The 17477-nt window shown below is 42.2% G+C and overlaps 1 protein-coding gene and 1 long non-coding RNA gene across 15 annotated transcripts in view; both read right to left on the reverse strand.

Moving 5' to 3' along the window:
* ZNF521 (zinc finger protein 521) overlaps positions 1-17477 on the reverse strand; it is a 232119-nt gene that overhangs the window by 126423 nt on the left and 88219 nt on the right. For all 14 annotated transcript variants that reach the window (XM_035316383.1, XM_035316380.1, XM_035316377.1 and 11 more), the window contains one exon: positions 8426-11778. In XM_035316383.1, the coding sequence (XP_035172274.1) occupies positions 8426-11338 (2913 nt within the window). In that variant the 5' untranslated portion in view covers positions 11339-11778. The remainder of the gene's footprint in view (positions 1-8425; positions 11779-17477) is intronic.
* Positions 2062-8418, reverse strand: LOC118161243. Its single transcript, XR_004747909.1, has 2 exons — positions 4051-8418; positions 2062-2926 (listed from the first exon to the last, which is right to left on the reverse strand). It is a non-coding gene; the product is annotated as an uncharacterized LOC118161243 (long non-coding RNA).

A 17477-nucleotide genomic window follows, 5' to 3' on the forward strand; every position in this document is an offset into this window, starting at 1 on the left:
CAAAGGCTCGCCTACACCACAAAATATGCCATGAAGAGAATTCCACAATCATACTGCTGTAATTATAGTACCACCCTGTGTGGATACTGTTAGGCCACATCAATGTTAGCAAATATACTGGTAGCATCTGAGCAGGCACACAGCTGCTGACATTGCAAGGATGCTTGACTGCATGCCCAGTTGGAAAACCTCTGCTGGAGCAGCACAGCTGCCCAAGGAAGTGGTGTACCAGCAAAACAAGCATGCCACTGAGCCAGTCTTCATCACTACCCACAGTGATTTGTGTCTAGCAGTTTTTCTTGCTCTCCTCTAAGGGAATTACAGAAACCTCCAAAAATTCCCTCTGTAACATTTCATAATCTTATACTTTCACACTGCTGCTTAAAATTTCAGAAGTTTCTCTTAGGTATGTCCTGTAATAAGTTAACTTGTTTTTTCCATGGCCTTCAATCTACTATTTCCTGTCAGAGAAAGATCACAGAACTTGTTTCAGAAACAGAAAGTTATATTTCTAGGTTTGTAAGACTTTACCCACCATTACATGGACTACCAGATGTGAAGCAGGGAACATAAGCTGAAGGACTATGGTTAACAGAGAGAGAGCAGGAAAATCATCAGGTGTTGCAGATATTCCCTGACCAGTCCTATGAGAGAAGCACCAAGCAGCAAGACAGGATCAACTGCAAGTCAGCCAGCGACAGTTGCAAGATGCACACATGCAGACAGACATGTTCCTGGAGTTTGGCACTAAACTTACTTATCCATCAGAACAGAAACCAAAATAGGACTGTTGTAGTGGAAACACAGGTTAAAAAAGGATATCTGGAAGGCTGGAGTCTCAGACCAGGCTCTGTTAGTGAACCACCCCATTTCCTCTTGGAAAATGTAGATGGGAAGAGGTGACCTTCCAGCTCTGAAAAGCCATTAGGTGTGCCTTTTAGCACAGAATGTTGAATCTGGATAACAGGCAAGAAACAGAGGAAGTCCTTCCCACACAGGATACCAACATTTTGGAAGCATAACCAGAGGGGAAAAATAGTCTCCTTCTTTCCTACCTTCCACCTTGTTTTTGAGTACACAAGCAACAAGCAACTTTTAAATGGCTGCATCTGTAAGTGGCTATATTTTTAAGTGACTCTTTGGAGTCATTTCACAGGCATTAAGAATGATCAATGAGTGCATGTGAGGCTTTCATCTTGAGGAATTTAGGTCTCCAATAAAAACTGCAGGCTGCTGCTTTTTCCTCCAGATTCACCCATTGTTACTGGCAGGACTGTAATGAGTTGCCCCACTCTTTCATTTCCTGTCTTATGAAGCCTATTCTAGCAACAAAGGTTTAACCACCAAGGGATAACAAGATAACATCAATGTGCACCTAGTAGTCAGGCCAAAAGGACAGTGGAAATCACAGAATCAGAGTGGTTAAGGTTGCATGGGACCTCTCTGGAAGTTATCCTGTCCAACCCCCAAGATCAAGCAAGGGCACCTAGAGCCGCTTGCCCAGGACCATGTCCAGCCAACTTTGGAATATATCCAAGGAGGGAGACTCCAAAACCTCTTCTGGGTAACTTGTGCCAGTGCTCAGTCACCCTCATAGTGAAAAAGTGGTTTCAGATGTTCAGGTGGAACATCCTGTGTTTCACTTTGTGCCCAATGACTCTTCTCCTGATATGTCCCATAGCAAGGACTGACAGCAGGACACATGTTTCTGCTGTCATATCTACAGTTGTATTTTATAGAGTAATTTGTAAAACAATGCAGTAAATGGAGTAAGTGGAAGATGGGATTGGTAGGAGAAAAAAAGTATCCAATGGTTTTGAACAATCAGGCATAAGACAAATTACCAGTCATCACAGAGTTATAGGAGGTCAAACAAGAGGACTCTACAAGATGTCACCTATCAGGTGGTTCATTTATGTTCATTTTGCACAACTTTATGGAACAAGCAGTACTGGCGATACACATTCATTTTAAATTAACAGTTAGCCCATTTTATGTTCCTGATGACAGAGTGACAAATTTGGGTGTTATGTTTGTTGTCTGAGACAAATAATATACACATTACATAAAACAGCTTTATTGAGCAGTGGTTAAAAAAATGAAAAACACAACACTTCTCAAAAACATTTACACTCAGTTAAGAAGTTATTCTTTGAGCACCACAAAGAGCAGATCATAGATTCTTACAGCTTCACTTCTTGTGACTGATTGACTTTTGCATTAAAAAAAAAAAAAAAAAAAAAAAGGTATGAACTTCAGTTAAAGAGATCTTCCTGGTTTGGATCTCTATAGGGCTTCTTGCCTGTCTAGACTCCATGATCTGGTGGCTCACCTCTCTTCCCAAAATTTTAAAAACCTTATAGATTTTAATATTCCTGCTCAGCTATAAAGTTTCAGTTGAAACTGAATTCAGAAGTTAGAGGGAGAAGAGAGAATTCCCTAGAGGTATGCAAGGAACAAAAAGACATACCATGATTTATCTTGTCTTGTTCCCAAAGATAATCAGGCTAGAAAAACAGGAGAAAAACCTTGCTGTTTCTACATGATTCTGAGGTCAGAGTACAAATACTCATCGCTATTCTGATTTTCCACAGGGGCTGTGTGGAAGGGAAACTGTTGCATATTACCCTGGTCACTCGGCCAGCTGACCTGTTGAAGCACACATCTCAGGACGTTTTGTCTCATAAACCTTTGCTGAATCTACATTTGCCCACTCTAGAGCTGCTTAATGTCTTCATCCAGTTTTGTGTCCCTCTCCTGTTCTTCTGCTTTCTTCAAGGAGATTTTTTTCTCCTCCCCCCACCTTGTTGAATGGAAATCTTGGCTTGGGGCTCTTGTAAAGTTCAAAGAACACATCATCCTTTCTTCCTCTGATGCAAAGTTTTCCACAGGTGTGAAGAAGGTCCAAATTCCCCAACTGAAGCATCTGACAAATAACAAGACAGACAAACAGCATTAGATCTTAATGATTAGTAGACAAGAAACTAAAAAACTCACTACCATTTTCCCTCTTGCTTCTGTTCAGCAGCCCCCAGCCAACATAAGGGGCTCCTTTCACAGGCTGGTGAGTGTGAGAAGGTGGGAAATTTGCTGCTTAACTTCATTAGGCTTTACAGCAACAGGGTAATAAATAACACTATCCTTGTTAAATGCAGAGAGGGCTCTGTCTGATAGCTCACTAGTGAAAGTGTAAGAGTCAAAGGGAAGAGAAATGCTTAATCCCCTATCTTGTCAGCTACTCCATGAGTGGTACTACCAGAAATTAGAGCATATGGTAATGTGAAGTGGCCTACTGTGGCCAGAAAAACAGTATAGCCCTTTCTAAAAGTATATGTGTACACATCTTAAATAATACCTTCCTGAAAATGATGCCAAAATGATGCCAGAAGGCAAACCTGATATTTTTAGTGAATTCATTCTGAAACTCCAGAAGCAGAAAATATGTTTGCCACAGATTAGTTCCACAAACTATTTCAAAGCCAATTCTTTGTGCCAGCAACAAACCTTCTTTACCTTTTTCCATCCCTGAATCCAAAATCCAGCATGAAAATCACTTGTTCTGGGCCTGAATTCACTGACAGGAAACCCAAGGCACTAGTTCCTCTATTTACATTACAAGTTTATGTGCTTATTCATAAAAATCCCATAGTCTGAATGATCAGCTTGGGTTGCTGATGAGGAGGATTATTTTAATTTCTTTCTATATTTCAATTAAATGCATGACTATTAATTTGTGTATTTTTTCAGTTAAAAGCACGGTGATTTATGTTGCTAAAATGCTACTATCTGCCCTGCCAAAAGCATGCATCTGGGAACATTTCTGGGTTGCTCACAGTCTTTTCTCTCTTCTTTCCGCCTCTGACTGCCAGTGCCTGCTGTTGAAACAAATCAGCTACTTCAAAAGGCAGTTCCTGTTTTCTGTCTTTGTGAGCTTGGCAGTCTTTTGAGGGGTGGGGCTGGGGCTGGGGGCAGGCGTAGTAAGAGAAGAAAGGTAGATTCAGGGCCCATGAATAAAGAGAAAGAAAAGTAATGGTAAAACAGTACACCTACCTGAGCTCCAGTCTTTGTCCCAGGTCGATACAATCTCAGGATTCATCTGAGGTCAGTAAATTGGGATTCAGGGAGACACCAACTCTCTGCAGCATCTGAATTTTGTGATCCCCATCTTCACAAGCTCATTGTCAGCCTGCACTTTGATAGCTCCTTCCAGAATGGTGCTGTGATGTGCCCAGTGTCCCCTGCTGTGACATGCCCATCCTGGCACACACCTCTGCACAACCACAACAGGACAGAAGAGCAGCCCCAGGTTCACACTCATCCTGTTCTTCAGCTGGTTTGACAGTTGCTAGTTCTCTTCTCCTTTGTTCAGCACTTTTGATACTCTGCTACAGCGAGTTTCTGCAAGCCTTTTGCAACACCTACATAAGCATTTTTATTCCTGCAGTAATTGGCAGTGAATCTGCACTGCCCCTTCCTTTCTCAAGACCAGAAAACCCAGCATGTTCTTGTATTATTAATGATGGACTTTCTGCATTGTCACAGGTAATATAGTATTCACACGAGCTTCACATTCAGCTACTTACAGAAGCAATTATGCTTGCTGAGCATCTACTCTGGATGGTACCAACAGGACCCCAAACTGAGCACGGTTGCTCACATGGACAAGCTTTAGCATGGATAGGCTTTACCAATAAGGTGTTGGTTTAAGCCAGAGTCCATTCCCCCCTCCCCTGCTAGCTAAGCAGTTAACAGTATAATTATTATTGTATAGTTATGCTGGTGTGGTTCTGCATGTACAGAAGTTGTTAAGCTTCAAAAGTAAAGGCACACTTTCTGCTGAGTCAGGAATTTTCTTATTAGGTACATGGCAACACATTAAGGGGAAACGAGAGAGGCATAGATGCATATTTTTTTTTGAAGACAGCTTTTCATCTTCCAAGTGCTTTACAAAGAAATGTGTTGTGATTAAGCACGGCAACACACTTTTTGGGAACTACCAACCTTATTTTCTCAAGGAAAATGAAACAAAAATGTTCAAGTGGATTTGTCTAAGTCAACAAGAAAACAAGTGAAAGAAAAAGGACTGATGTCTAATTTCCAATTCACTATCACATCAAACCTTGTTCTCCACTTTTAAGCACTAAATGACAGCACGATTGTTATCCTAGCCTAACAGCATACTTCCAATAATTTAGGATCTTTACAAGAAATCTACAGCATGTTTTCAGCAACTTATTAAGTCCAAATAATACTACGCATTTACCAATTTTAGAATTCTTTCAATAGCTATTTATCCACAATCTGCCTCTTTAAGTCTGTTTGATAGTTTATGGGTTCTATAGATTCACCAATATCATGGACTTAATCAGTTCTGACCTGTTCCTTGAGTTGTTGTAACTGATGATGAGCACTGGGCATCACTTCCTGTCTCAACTGAAAGGTAACTTGCAGTGAAGATGATTCAGGTTAACATGTTTCACATAGCAAGCAGGGGGAGTTCAGAAGGTGTTATCTCAGCTGATAACATTGGGCTATGTTAAGGCAATCACATCCTATCACATTATTGTGTACAGGCTTACAAGAAGTGTTCCAGTTCAAGAATAAGAATACTTGGCCAAGAAACCAGAAGTCACATTTTTGGTGTTATCTTTTCTCTTAAAAAGATATCTTCTGGTCCTCTTAGCATAGTATTCTTTTAATTGAGTAACACAGGGTATTCAGCACTGTTAATTTTCTGATAACCACTTCCCTGAGTGAAATGTTCATTAGTTGAAGTCTGACAACTCAAACCACACGACTATAAATAACGCAAATGAAACCTTTACTCCTTAATATGATTTTTGGGGGATTGAAACTTCCCCCAAAATAGCATGTTTAAATAGCCATTTTCAACATCCCATTCAATTCGACACATATTCTTTCAGTGGAGTAACAAAGCCACTGCCTAATAATAACTTTTACAAACCCAATTTGTTTTTACTGTTTGTGTTATATGCTTATGTTTTCATTCCCTCAGCCTGGATATCAAATCTATAGTTTTAAACATTTGTGTATCACCACTTTCAATTTTGCTATAATGCTTGCATCACTACAATTTGAAACCAGTAATATCTGTTAGAAAAATAAATTATCTTTCAAGATTTTACAAACATGCATTTATGGTTTCCAAAAGTACTAATGCTTTATCAGGAACTTGATAGCTTTGTGCTTCCCCTGAGAAAAGTATATGAAAGTCTAGGTTACTTATGTGGAGACTAGAACCACAGGCACTGAAAAATCAGTTTAAGAGCTCTGAATGGAGTTGGGGGGCAAATGGTGATTTGAAAGCATGCAAATGCTATTCAATAATCTTGCTCTGGTTTAAAAGGCTTTTTCATCTTAAGTACATTTCTAAGATAAAAGTCAAAAAAGAGCAAGAAGAGAAACATGAGGCCAATCAGAAGAAGATACAAGAACTCTGAGTATACCTCATCCAAGTACAAGAAGATTCACTGATGACACTGAAGGTAACTGACCTTATATCACCACCGAGAACACCTAAATCTCTTTTTCTTGTTTACAAGCAAGAGAAAGCCAACTTGGTAACATCTTCTTATCCTGTTAACTGTCTTAACATGCATGATTCCCATTGTGCTTGAAGGTAGCAGGAATTGGCTTCCAATGTGACTGGGAAGAGAGACTTCAAGCAGTCTTTTGGGGAAAGATGACAAAGAGAAAACAGGATGACTCTGAATCTATCAAAAACTTACAGCTGGTCATCCTTTGATTTCTACTCAACAGCAATACTACAGGACATTCAGTGGTCTGAACTGCAACTAATGGGAGCCATTCCTTTTCCCTCTTCTTTGAAAAGGTTTTCCTTAGACCAGTTCTTCTCAGTCTAACTATCTGTTCCTCCCATAAACTCCACACCACATCCCATTCCCCAGGTGTATCCCCTTGACACCCAACTTGCACGCTGGAGATGCAGAAGCCATGAAACCATGGGGTCCTTCCCTGGTGGACACATCCTGCCTGGTATTTCACCCTCCTTTCCCAACTCCAGTTCCCTCTTGGTGGCACTCCAGGTCCTGTGCTGCCTCAGTGGCCTCCTTCCAGCCTCCTCCAGCTATGTTCTCAGCAGCTCCACAAACAGGTACCTGTTGGCACACGTACCCTTATGTATCACCCCTCCTTCCTCTCTGTCTTCTTCCTGCCCTCTGGCTTGCACATGTCTATTGGATAATAGGCTAAGAGATTTCTTACCCAACAGATGGGCTTACAAACAGGGAAGCAAGGAGAGTGATGGAAGAGCAGCTCCTTAACCACAGGGTATCCATATGCATTCACACTGATGGGTTGCACCATACTCGCACCATTACAGGTTAAAAGCTTTCTTAAAGCAAAAGCTATTACTTCTTATAATTTGTTTGTGCTGTGTTTTTAGGCTTCCTGAACTACAAGGGGTCATTATGCAAGATACCATGCCTAAAATATTAACTGTAGGTCATTCTATTGATAATATTTCTGAAGATAAAACAGACTACCTGCCCTCAGTAAGTGACTCCCCTACCCTTCCCCACTACTCCCCATACAGCCATTATTACTTGATCATGGTGTCTGAAGAGGTAGATGAGATCTTTCAAGAGTTTGAGCCTTTTTATTTTTATTTTTTTCTGAAATATTTTTTTTTACCATTTATTTTTTTTTATTCTTCTCAAATCTTTACGTTCTAAAGTACACCGCATTAATGGGATTTCAAGCATTAGACACTAAGGTGCTTCATTGACATCAAAATGTTGTTCATCACGAATGGAAAGAAAAGTAAAACAAGGAATTATATCAGAAGGACTCATTTCCCAATTTACCTTAGGCTAGTGTTGCAATTCTACTTAATCCAAATATGCTATAAGAGGGAAAAACGAATGTCTACAATACAATTTACAAAAAAAAAAAAAAAAAAAGAGAGAGAAGAAAAAGGAGAGAACAAGAAAACCCACAACCAAAACCAAAAAGCAAACCCACATCAATTTGTTGTTCCCAAATATTTTTTAAAAATCCACCCCTTATGCCAGCATTTTGGCTGACTGTATTCTACTCCTCTGCCATTAATGCTCCCTGCCGTAAGCACAACTCCTAGCTGGGGATTCCAATGCGTTAACAGAGTTAGGATAAGATTCCAGATCTCAGTTGTGCTGGCATGAAGACAGGTCTCCTCAGTGATACAGAAGACAATATCCTAGGGAGACTGGAATTAGTCCTATTCCGCACAACTCAATCCAAGATGTAAGGCATACCAAGAAACAAGTAATTACTAGCTAGTGGCTACGGATAGGAATGGAACATGGTTCAGCCTAAGCATTTCATAGGTGACAAGACGGCTTGAAAAGGGGGGCTTTTTTTCCAACAGGATGGAAAGTGTCAAGAGCAAAGAAAAAAGGGTTACCTCTTCAGTTTGGGAGGGGCTGATTCTGGGCATTGGAGATACTTGTGGTGTTTTCAGCTGTGTGCTGTTGCTGTCTGGAACAAGCTCTCTGTGGATTGACTGAATATGGTTTTGGAGTTCACTTTCTGATTCAAATTTAACATTGCAACTAGAACATCGAGTCTTCAGTCCCCCTGCCTTGCTTTTGTTCTCAATGGAACTCAAGTTCTCATTTTGGCCCATGCCTTGTCTGTTACTGCTTGAAGGGATGTTGACACTTGGGCTACCACTTTTACTGAGATTAACACAGCTAGCACACAGACCATATGGCAGACCGTTGATGTCAAGTTTCACTAAATCCTGTTTCGAACGGAATTCCTTCAGGCAGGAAGCACACTTGTACAGTTTCTGGAGATGCTGCGCGCGACCCGTGGACTGCACGGCAGAACCATTTCCAGTTTTCTGCATGTGGAACGTGCCGTGGATTTTCAGTTCCAGCGTGGAGGTCACAGTCTGCATGCACACCACGCAGCGGAACCCCGTCAAGGAGTTCCTCAAGTCAGGGTGCATTTGGCAATGCTCTAAAAATTCCTCCTCGCTCTGGAGGGGCATCTTGCAAATCCTGCAGTTTCCAGTGTCCAGGCTCTTACTGTGTGTGACTTTATGCTCAGTAAGAGTCAGAAGAGATGGAAACCGCTCACCGCAGATCGGGCACATGTAATGTTTCACTGGTCCCAAGTGTGTCTGCATGTGTTCTCGGAGCCCGTTTTCGGAGAAGAATGTTCGAGAACACACATTACACTTGTAATTCCCTTTGATGAGTTCAGCCTTTTTCTTCACTATGGCACTTTCTCCAGGCCGAATGTTGTGGTCTCGAAGCTGGTGGTTTTGCAGGAGAGTCTCCATGGTGTAAGCTGCTCCACAAATGTCACAGCCATACATAGGCTCAGATGTGTCCACATCTTCTTCGCTGCCATCGTGGCTGTTATGGGACTCCTGGCTATTTGTCAGCAAGGTCTGGAGCTCCACTTCCTCTTTCTGAACCTGCTCGGCTGCCCCGTTCGTCCCACAGTTTGGAGTTTTTGTTTCAAAAACACAATGCTTTTCCCTCAAGTGCTTTTCCAGCAAGATGATAGCGTGGAAAGCTTTGCTGCAGAACTTGCAGTTGTACTTCTTGCTGTGCGTAGTAATGTGACACTGCAGCTCCACCTCTGTACCAAAGGACTCGCCACAGAAGATGCACTTGTGCACTTTGCCTTGGTTCTCCAGGTGGTTGTGTTTAACATGAAGCTGCAGGTCAGTCTCATTGCGGAAATCCCAGTTGCAAGACGTACATCTGTATACCTTCTTTTCATTGCTGTGCTTCACAGCCAAGTGTAGCTGGATAGAGACCTTGGAGTCAAAAACCTCTTGGCACAAGGTGCAGCGGAAGAATACAAATGTATGCATGTCCAGCAGGTGTTTCTGCAAGTCATCCACAGAAGTAAACTGCTTGTCACAGCTTTCACAGATGTAGTAGGTTGAGGTGATCATGAAATGAATGGTAACATGCTTCAGCAGGGACTCTTGATTGGGAAATTCCTTGTTGCACTGAGGGCAGGTCAGTTTTGGCAGGACGGTGTCAAGATGTGTTTTCAAATGAGTCTGAAAACCGTCCAAGGAAGTATACTTAGCACCACACTGATTACAAATGTATTCACCTGCAGGACGAGGGGGAGCACCTCCAACTGCCTGCATCATCTTTAAAGAGGTCTGCTCAATGGTTACAGGAGATAAGGGACTCATGGCTCTGGATTTTTTTCCATTATGGATGTAATTCAGTGCCAAAGGAATGTTCTTATGGTTCTCCTTGATATGCTTGTTCAATTTAAGAACGCTATTAAATATTGGAGAATTTGTACAGTAAGAACAGGAATACACTTCCACCACTGGATCTTTTGGGGTTCCGAGCACAGGGGAACCAAAACGGGAACTGCTAAGATCACAATGGACTTGTCTAATATGCTCTTCCAGAGAAGAATCTGTAAGAAATCCCATGTAGCAATGGGGACAAAAGAATGCATTACTGTCCTTAGCAGCAGGGTTGGCAAATCCGTGAGAACATCGGATATGTTCCTGAAGAGTGTTGAGGTCATTGAACACTTCAGAGCAGAAGTTGCACTGGTACACCATGGCAGGCATGGTAGAAACGATCAGTCCTGGGTCCGGAGCTTCATGGACTTGCTTAAGATGTTCGTTCAGATTGTAGAGAGATGGCAACACCTCCAAACAATACTGACAGATGTGGGCTTGTTCGGGTTTATCTAAATGCATAGTTTTCAGGTGTATCTGCAGGACTGCAAGGCTGGAAAACAACTGTTTGTTGCAATAAATGCAGCTATAGGTAACTTTTGCCTGTTTACTCGAAGGACCAGTGATATCTGGCACTTGCTGAGCTGCCCGCTTCCTTCCGCGGCCTTTCGGTATAGGGGGAGCCGCTTCCACCATCGTTGAACTATCCACCGAGAGATTGGAATCGGGAGTGGTGCTGGAGACTGAGGTGTAGCCAACAGTCACCAATGATGGGCTGTTGCTGTGGTTGCACGACTCTGGCTGCTGGTGACTATCCATGTGGCTGTACAGCTCTTCCACAGTGTGAAAGTTCTCAGAGCAAATGCTGCATGAATTCTTCTTCTCACCATTATGGGCCTGCTCCATGTGATTGACCAGAGACGTTTCCTCTACAAAGAGTTCATGGCAGTAAACGCACTGAAGAGCAGACCGATCTTCGTTAGGGGAACACTCAGGGTGGCATTCTGCAATGTGCTTCTGAAGATCCTCAGGAAAATCAAAGCCTTCCTCGCACTGACTGCATTTCTGGGTGTCTTTCATTTTCCAGTCCTCCATCCGGGAAGCAGACTGAGAGCCATCTTTGTTTCTCTCGTGAACCTGCATGTGACCATGCAGCGAACTGGATGACAGGAATCCACGTCTACAAATGGCACATTTATATGGCTTGTTGGACGTATGAGTCTTTAAGTGAATTTTAAGGTGATCGCTCCTCGAGAATGCCGCATCACACTCGCTGCAGTGATACTTCTTGTCTCCTGTGTGAAGCTTTATGTGGCGGTCCCTGCTCCGTTTGTGTTTGAAGAGACGACTGCAATACGTGCATTTGAAAGGGAGCTTGTCGCTGTGACTTTGTTCGTGGTGCTTTAAGTAGCTGAGGCGGCTGAACGACTTGTCACAGAACTGGCATGGATAGGGCAACCCTGGGCCTCCTTCCTCTTCACCAAAATCACAACCTTCTCCATGGCTCGGGGAGGTCTGGTCCTTGCTCGAAGGTGATGATGCTGGCCATGAGCAAGTGGGGTCATCCTCAACATCCACTCCATCTGAAATGAAAAAGAAACATGCCCACAAGATTAATCCCTACAGCTCAAAGGAGACACCAAATGCACATGAGCAATACAGACCTGCTACTCCTAAATAGCTAAAACATTAAACTCAGAGTAGGTATTTCTTACACCTGTACCCAACAGCTTCAAGACCACATTTATTTTTATCAGACTGTAAAACATTAAAAGTTATTAAATAGTTCTGTGCCTATATTACCTTTTTATTGCTTTTTTTATCATTCTTTCTCAGTTGCAGGATATGTATTATACACTGACACCTTTATTAAAATGCAGATTTTAATATATTTAATGTTTCTTTTGTATCCCTTGTAAAATGATTTGCATATTATGTGAGCATCTGAAGAGTCAAAGGAAGGGAGAAAATATTACAGGAATGATTTAAAATTAATACAGTCAACCCACGCGCCTAATATTTAATAAAAAAAATCCCTTTGCTTTGTCACGTTTTTTTTTTTTTTTCCCTTGAAGTTGATTTTGAACGCAGAAATCTTTTAAAGGCTATTACTGACAGAGACTTGGGTGTTATTCTAAATAACATGAAAAATTACAGGGGAGGAACAGGACAACAATATAAACAGCAATGCTTTCTCTAATAAAGTGCAACCAGATTTCTCCAATAACTATACAATTCAGTTACTGAAAGCTGGCAGCTGGATCGTTAAATTTTCCGAACTAACAACCAGGATCAAGGAAAATGAGAAAGTTTCACAAGGGTTAGAATTGAACAGCATTTTTTTTTCTAAGTTCAAGAGGTTGCCCACCACTTCTTCCTTTTTGCAAAAGCCTCAGCCAGCTGAACTTCCTTAGTCCAGCAGAACCTGTACTGTGAGGTGATCACAGACAAAGCGACTTGTGAAAAACTGGAAACAGGAAAAATGATAAATGATTATGGCAAAAGCTGTACGATTTATGAGGAACAAGGAAAAGACAAAACAGGAATGCTAGCCAGATAATAAACTAAACTAAACTAGTTATCCATGGTATTACCTCACCTCTAGACAGGTCAAGTCATAACTTTTTTTTTTACTAGGTGTGCTCTACAATTTTTACACCTTTTGTTTTAAGTGTAAACTATGTTGCACCAATGATTACACTCATAAGAATGCTTGAAATAAATCAAATAATCCTTTTATTCCTTTCCAGGGGCAAGTTTTCATCCTTTTTTCCTTTTAAAATTAAAATTGATTAAAATTTAAAATTTAAAATTAAAATCGATTACAATAATAGCACAGAAAAAGACAGGATAAACCTTTTTGAAAAACATCTTTCTTAAGGTATTCTTGCAAAACAGTTTCTTTGCAACCTCAGCCTTCCCTCAAGAAATTTACTACACTAGCATAAAAGTTGGAGCTGGCCTATATTATATAAACAAATTCCAAGCCTGCTTTCTTTAAGGTAACAAGATTTTACTAGATGATCAACCTCTTGCTTATCCACAGGAAACAGATGAGGATTCATTCCTTTCCTGCATCGAAAAACTGATGACAACACCATCTCCCTATCAATGCCAGATGGCAACCATCGAACTCTGAGAAAACAACCAAACACCATTCCTGGATCCCTGCCCGTTGACACAATGCTTTTCAGCCTAAGTTGAATACTACATGGTTTTTTATCCTCTTGTTTACCTCCTGAAGGGGGGGGGGGTCTTGGGGGTGCAGCAAGCTCACAAATTACATACACCTTTCTCACGGACACCCACTCACACCCATGCCCCAGTACATATCTGCACTTACCTATGGATGAATCTACACTACTGGTTTTCATTTAAATAAATAAATAAATACATAAATAAAACCAAAACCAAGCCTAAGCATCGTGTCTTTGAACTGAAAACAAAGTGTTTGTTTTTTTTAAGAAAAAAAAAAACAAAAATTAAATCCTCTCCTCTGGCAAAAGTACTACCATCTACTAAAAGGCTTTGCAGTGTACTGAAGTAAAGTTGCTCGTTGTCATACATACTAAATGACAGCAGACAATTGAGTTGGTACATTAATGACTGTAATATTCATAGGAGACTTTTCATGTAAATCTGTGTACTGCCCTTTCAAATTGAGGGGTTTGACTCTTTAAATTGGAAACAATCAAAGCAATGGAAAGCCTACTCACAGAAAAAGATGTTAACTTTTATTACATTTTTAAACTTTATTTTAAATGAACCTTTTCAGCCAGTTCTCCAAAGTGGAAAGATGTTCTGTCCTCTAAAAATCAAATGTATTTCTGACAAACAAATGCTGCCAGCAGATGAGCAGGAATTTATGTCAAAAAGCTGAGCAAAGAAAAATAGTCTGCAACTGCCTAAGCAACATATTTTGTAACCAAATTTAGTATTAAAATGTATATCCTATGCAGAAATGATATATTATTGTATAAATGTTTAGAGGAATATATGCTAAGTGTTATAAATAGCGTACTATCACTGACACGGTAGTAAATCACTTTCTTTTTGTGGCCACTGCCTGCTTGGTTTTACCTATTATACAACTATTCCCTTTGGCTTGTGAACCCCAGCGGGATGTCAGGCTGGCGGCGGGGTCGGGATCAAGCACTGAGCGTGACCACGGGAGAAGCAAGGGGAGCCCCTTTTCCCCCATCCAATTCTCCTTGTTTGCTTGGGGTTCTCTCCTTTAGCTTTTACACACGGTAAAAAAAACAGAACACTGGAGGGGGAATACAGTTACTACAGCACAAACCTGGTTCTTACTTTCCAACCAGCAAACACGAATGTTTCTGCCTGTCACGCTGCTGTTGTTTTTTTTTTTTTAAATCAAAGCCCATAATAATTCTGCACAGTAATTTTCTTAGTGCAAAAAGGAAAAGAGCAAACTACTTAAAGGTCTAATCTCATGTCTATTTTTTTTTTTTTGGCAAATCTGCCCTTTCTGAGCTACCAGAGAACCTCTTCCTTCCCGTCAGGCTCGGGGAACCCCGCGCAGGGCAGCGGGGAGAGGACAACAGGATCTTCCTGAGGCTGAGCACAACGGGGCAGCCTGCACAGGGCAGCGGGGAGGACAACAGGATCTTCCTGAGGCCAAGCACAACGGGACGACCTGCATGGCTCCGTGGCTTCCCCCGGGGTGGCTGCGTGCAGGGGGCCCAGCTGGCTGGCCGCCGTGCTCCGGAAGGGGGGCCTCAGCACGACATCGCACAAAGGGCTCCCGAAGTGGGGCCTGCAGGCCCCTGCTGCCGCGGGGGGATGTTTCCCTGCAGGCAGATTTTCCCTGTGCCGACTCCAGCCTGAGCGCTGGGAATGCTGCATGGGATGGACTCACGCCCAGTGAGCTCAGGGGCTGTCTAGGAATGGATCCAGGGACAGCAATTGGGATGGAAACCCCGACTAAGGGTAGCTGCTGCAGCAGGACCTGAGTGGTGGCATTGCCCATTGTACCATCTCCTCACGCTTCCTCATGAAGATGCAGTGCCAGATAACTAAGGTGCAACTGGTCATTTCCCAATGGCATTCAGCAATCGCCACGTGCTGAGGCCATGCTATGTGTGTTGGCATTTGGTGAGCAGCTACGGGCTCCCCAAGCCACCCTGGCTGGACTGAAGCTCCCCGCAGGTGAGCACTGTACTTTATTAGTTACAGACCCCACTGCTGCCTGCCCGAGGACATTTCACACAGACCCACTTTGTGCTGGAGGTGAAGTTTGGGATAAGACTTCAAATCCCTTTTTGCCAATCACTCCAATAGGAAATACAAACAGTTCGCTGCTACTCTGAATACATCCATGTGCATATAAATCTGCAGACACCTACCCACTGAGCTATGTCAACATTACAAATACTGATTTTAAATGTTATAACGAGCTGCTTTCAAACACTCTGGATGAAATTCAGATGCACGCATGCAAGTCCCCAGCAGTGGCACACGTCTATCTGGGGCAGAAGAGGGTTCCAGGTATGTCCCATAGTGTTTATGGGGATTCAAAATGTATTTTCTGAATTGACTTATTCTTTTTTCTTCTGTACTCACTAAGTGCTACTTACCGTAAATGCCTTTTCTGTGTTATGGCAAGTATTCTGAGTTTCAGTGTGATGCACTTACCATGTCCATGTAAATTTTTAATTTTTGGAACCAGTCACTTCACACTCGCTGACTCTAAGCAAGCTCTAGCACTCACAACCAAAAATCTTTGCTGGAAATCGGCTACAAGGCCTGAAAGTCTATTTAAAGATGCAAATGTGTGTGAATAGTTAGTGCAGATGTTTTTCTCCACCGACTGTACTTGCTGAGTTTCACCATTTCCATAAAGCACATTAAAACAAGTGTGTGAACACTCTGAGATGAAAGTACCAAGCACTCCTGAGACTTCCAGTGGAAAGTAGAGCTGCCTGACTTTTCTCCAAGCAGACAGGAATGCCCATGATTCAGCAGCCTGAGTAAATAAAAGAGGTCCTTATTTCCTAATTTTGCTGGCTGGCCACACTGCAGCAGTCTCTGTGTTGCTGCCAAAGGGGATGCAAAACTGGAACTACACCCAGCAGCTGAAGGACTGTCTTTGTTAGCCAGCCAGGCCTTCCTGACCATCTTCTGGCAACAAAACTACCATATCCTGCAAGGAAGACCTCCATCTCAGGCTTGATAGTTCTCTAGTCTGTCTAATAGGACTAAACAACAGATTTTGCCTGGTCTGTGCTGGAGGAGGACAGCTGGAAACTCAGTTAGTAGCAGAGTAACACCTGTTCAGTCATATTTATGGGGGAAAGTGCTCACTAACAGAAAAGTGAAGTAATACCAGAAGGAGTTATCCCATGGAAGGGGGAGGGAAGAAGGGGGAGCATCAGAGCACAAAAGCACCTCTGTGGAGTTTGCGGCCAGCCACTCATGTGCCAACCTCAGTAGTCGTCAAGTCTTAAAAGTGATCTTATCCCTGGTGCTGCTGACTGAATTAACAGTACCGCTTCAGAAAAATGTTATTTAGTCACCAGGAAGGTTTACGACATATGCACACTTTGGCTGGAATATGCTTCAGGGCACTTGCTTTATCATGCCTTATTTTTCTGTATGTTTTAAACACGTTTTTTGCTGCCACTAGACAAATGGCCGCATTCCTGAAGAAAATCTCAGCAAACCTTTGTGCGCCATAACGTAGAACACTCCTCTGATAAAGAGAGTTTACAAATATGAAAAAAAAATAATAATAATGATATTCTCAGTATCCTATAAAATATAGCTTTCTATTTTCCCCATTTTGCTGCTCCTGTAACTGGGGCACAGAAAAGCTGGAGCGGTTTGCCTCAGGTTACAAATGTAATCTGTGCAACAGAGGAAACAGAACCCCTATCTCCTAGGTCTGAGCCATCCCTGCAAGAAAAATCCTTTCTCCCCCTTGAAACGCAGAGCTGGCAAAACGCTTAAGCTGATGGACGCGACCAAGGAGAAAGCAGCCACTCAGCTGACAGACACCCTCGGGCACTGGGTCCTGCTGACACCTTCTCGCCATTTTGCCCAGTTAATGGCAATGGCAGACTGGTCACACCGCCATCCTGCCGGACCCATCTGAAGCACTGAGTAGCAAGGGACACAATTTATAACAATGGGTATGCAGGCGGGGAAGAGAGACTAAGAATGCCAAATCAAGTATACCAAGAAGCAGAATTTAAATTTGTCTGCGACATACTTTCACATGCATGCGGATGATGAATATGTATGCACATGTACTCATTGAACT

This window comes from Oxyura jamaicensis, chromosome 2 (genome assembly GCF_011077185.1).
Source record: "Oxyura jamaicensis isolate SHBP4307 breed ruddy duck chromosome 2, BPBGC_Ojam_1.0, whole genome shotgun sequence".
NCBI lineage: Eukaryota > Metazoa > Chordata > Aves > Anseriformes > Anatidae > Oxyura > Oxyura jamaicensis.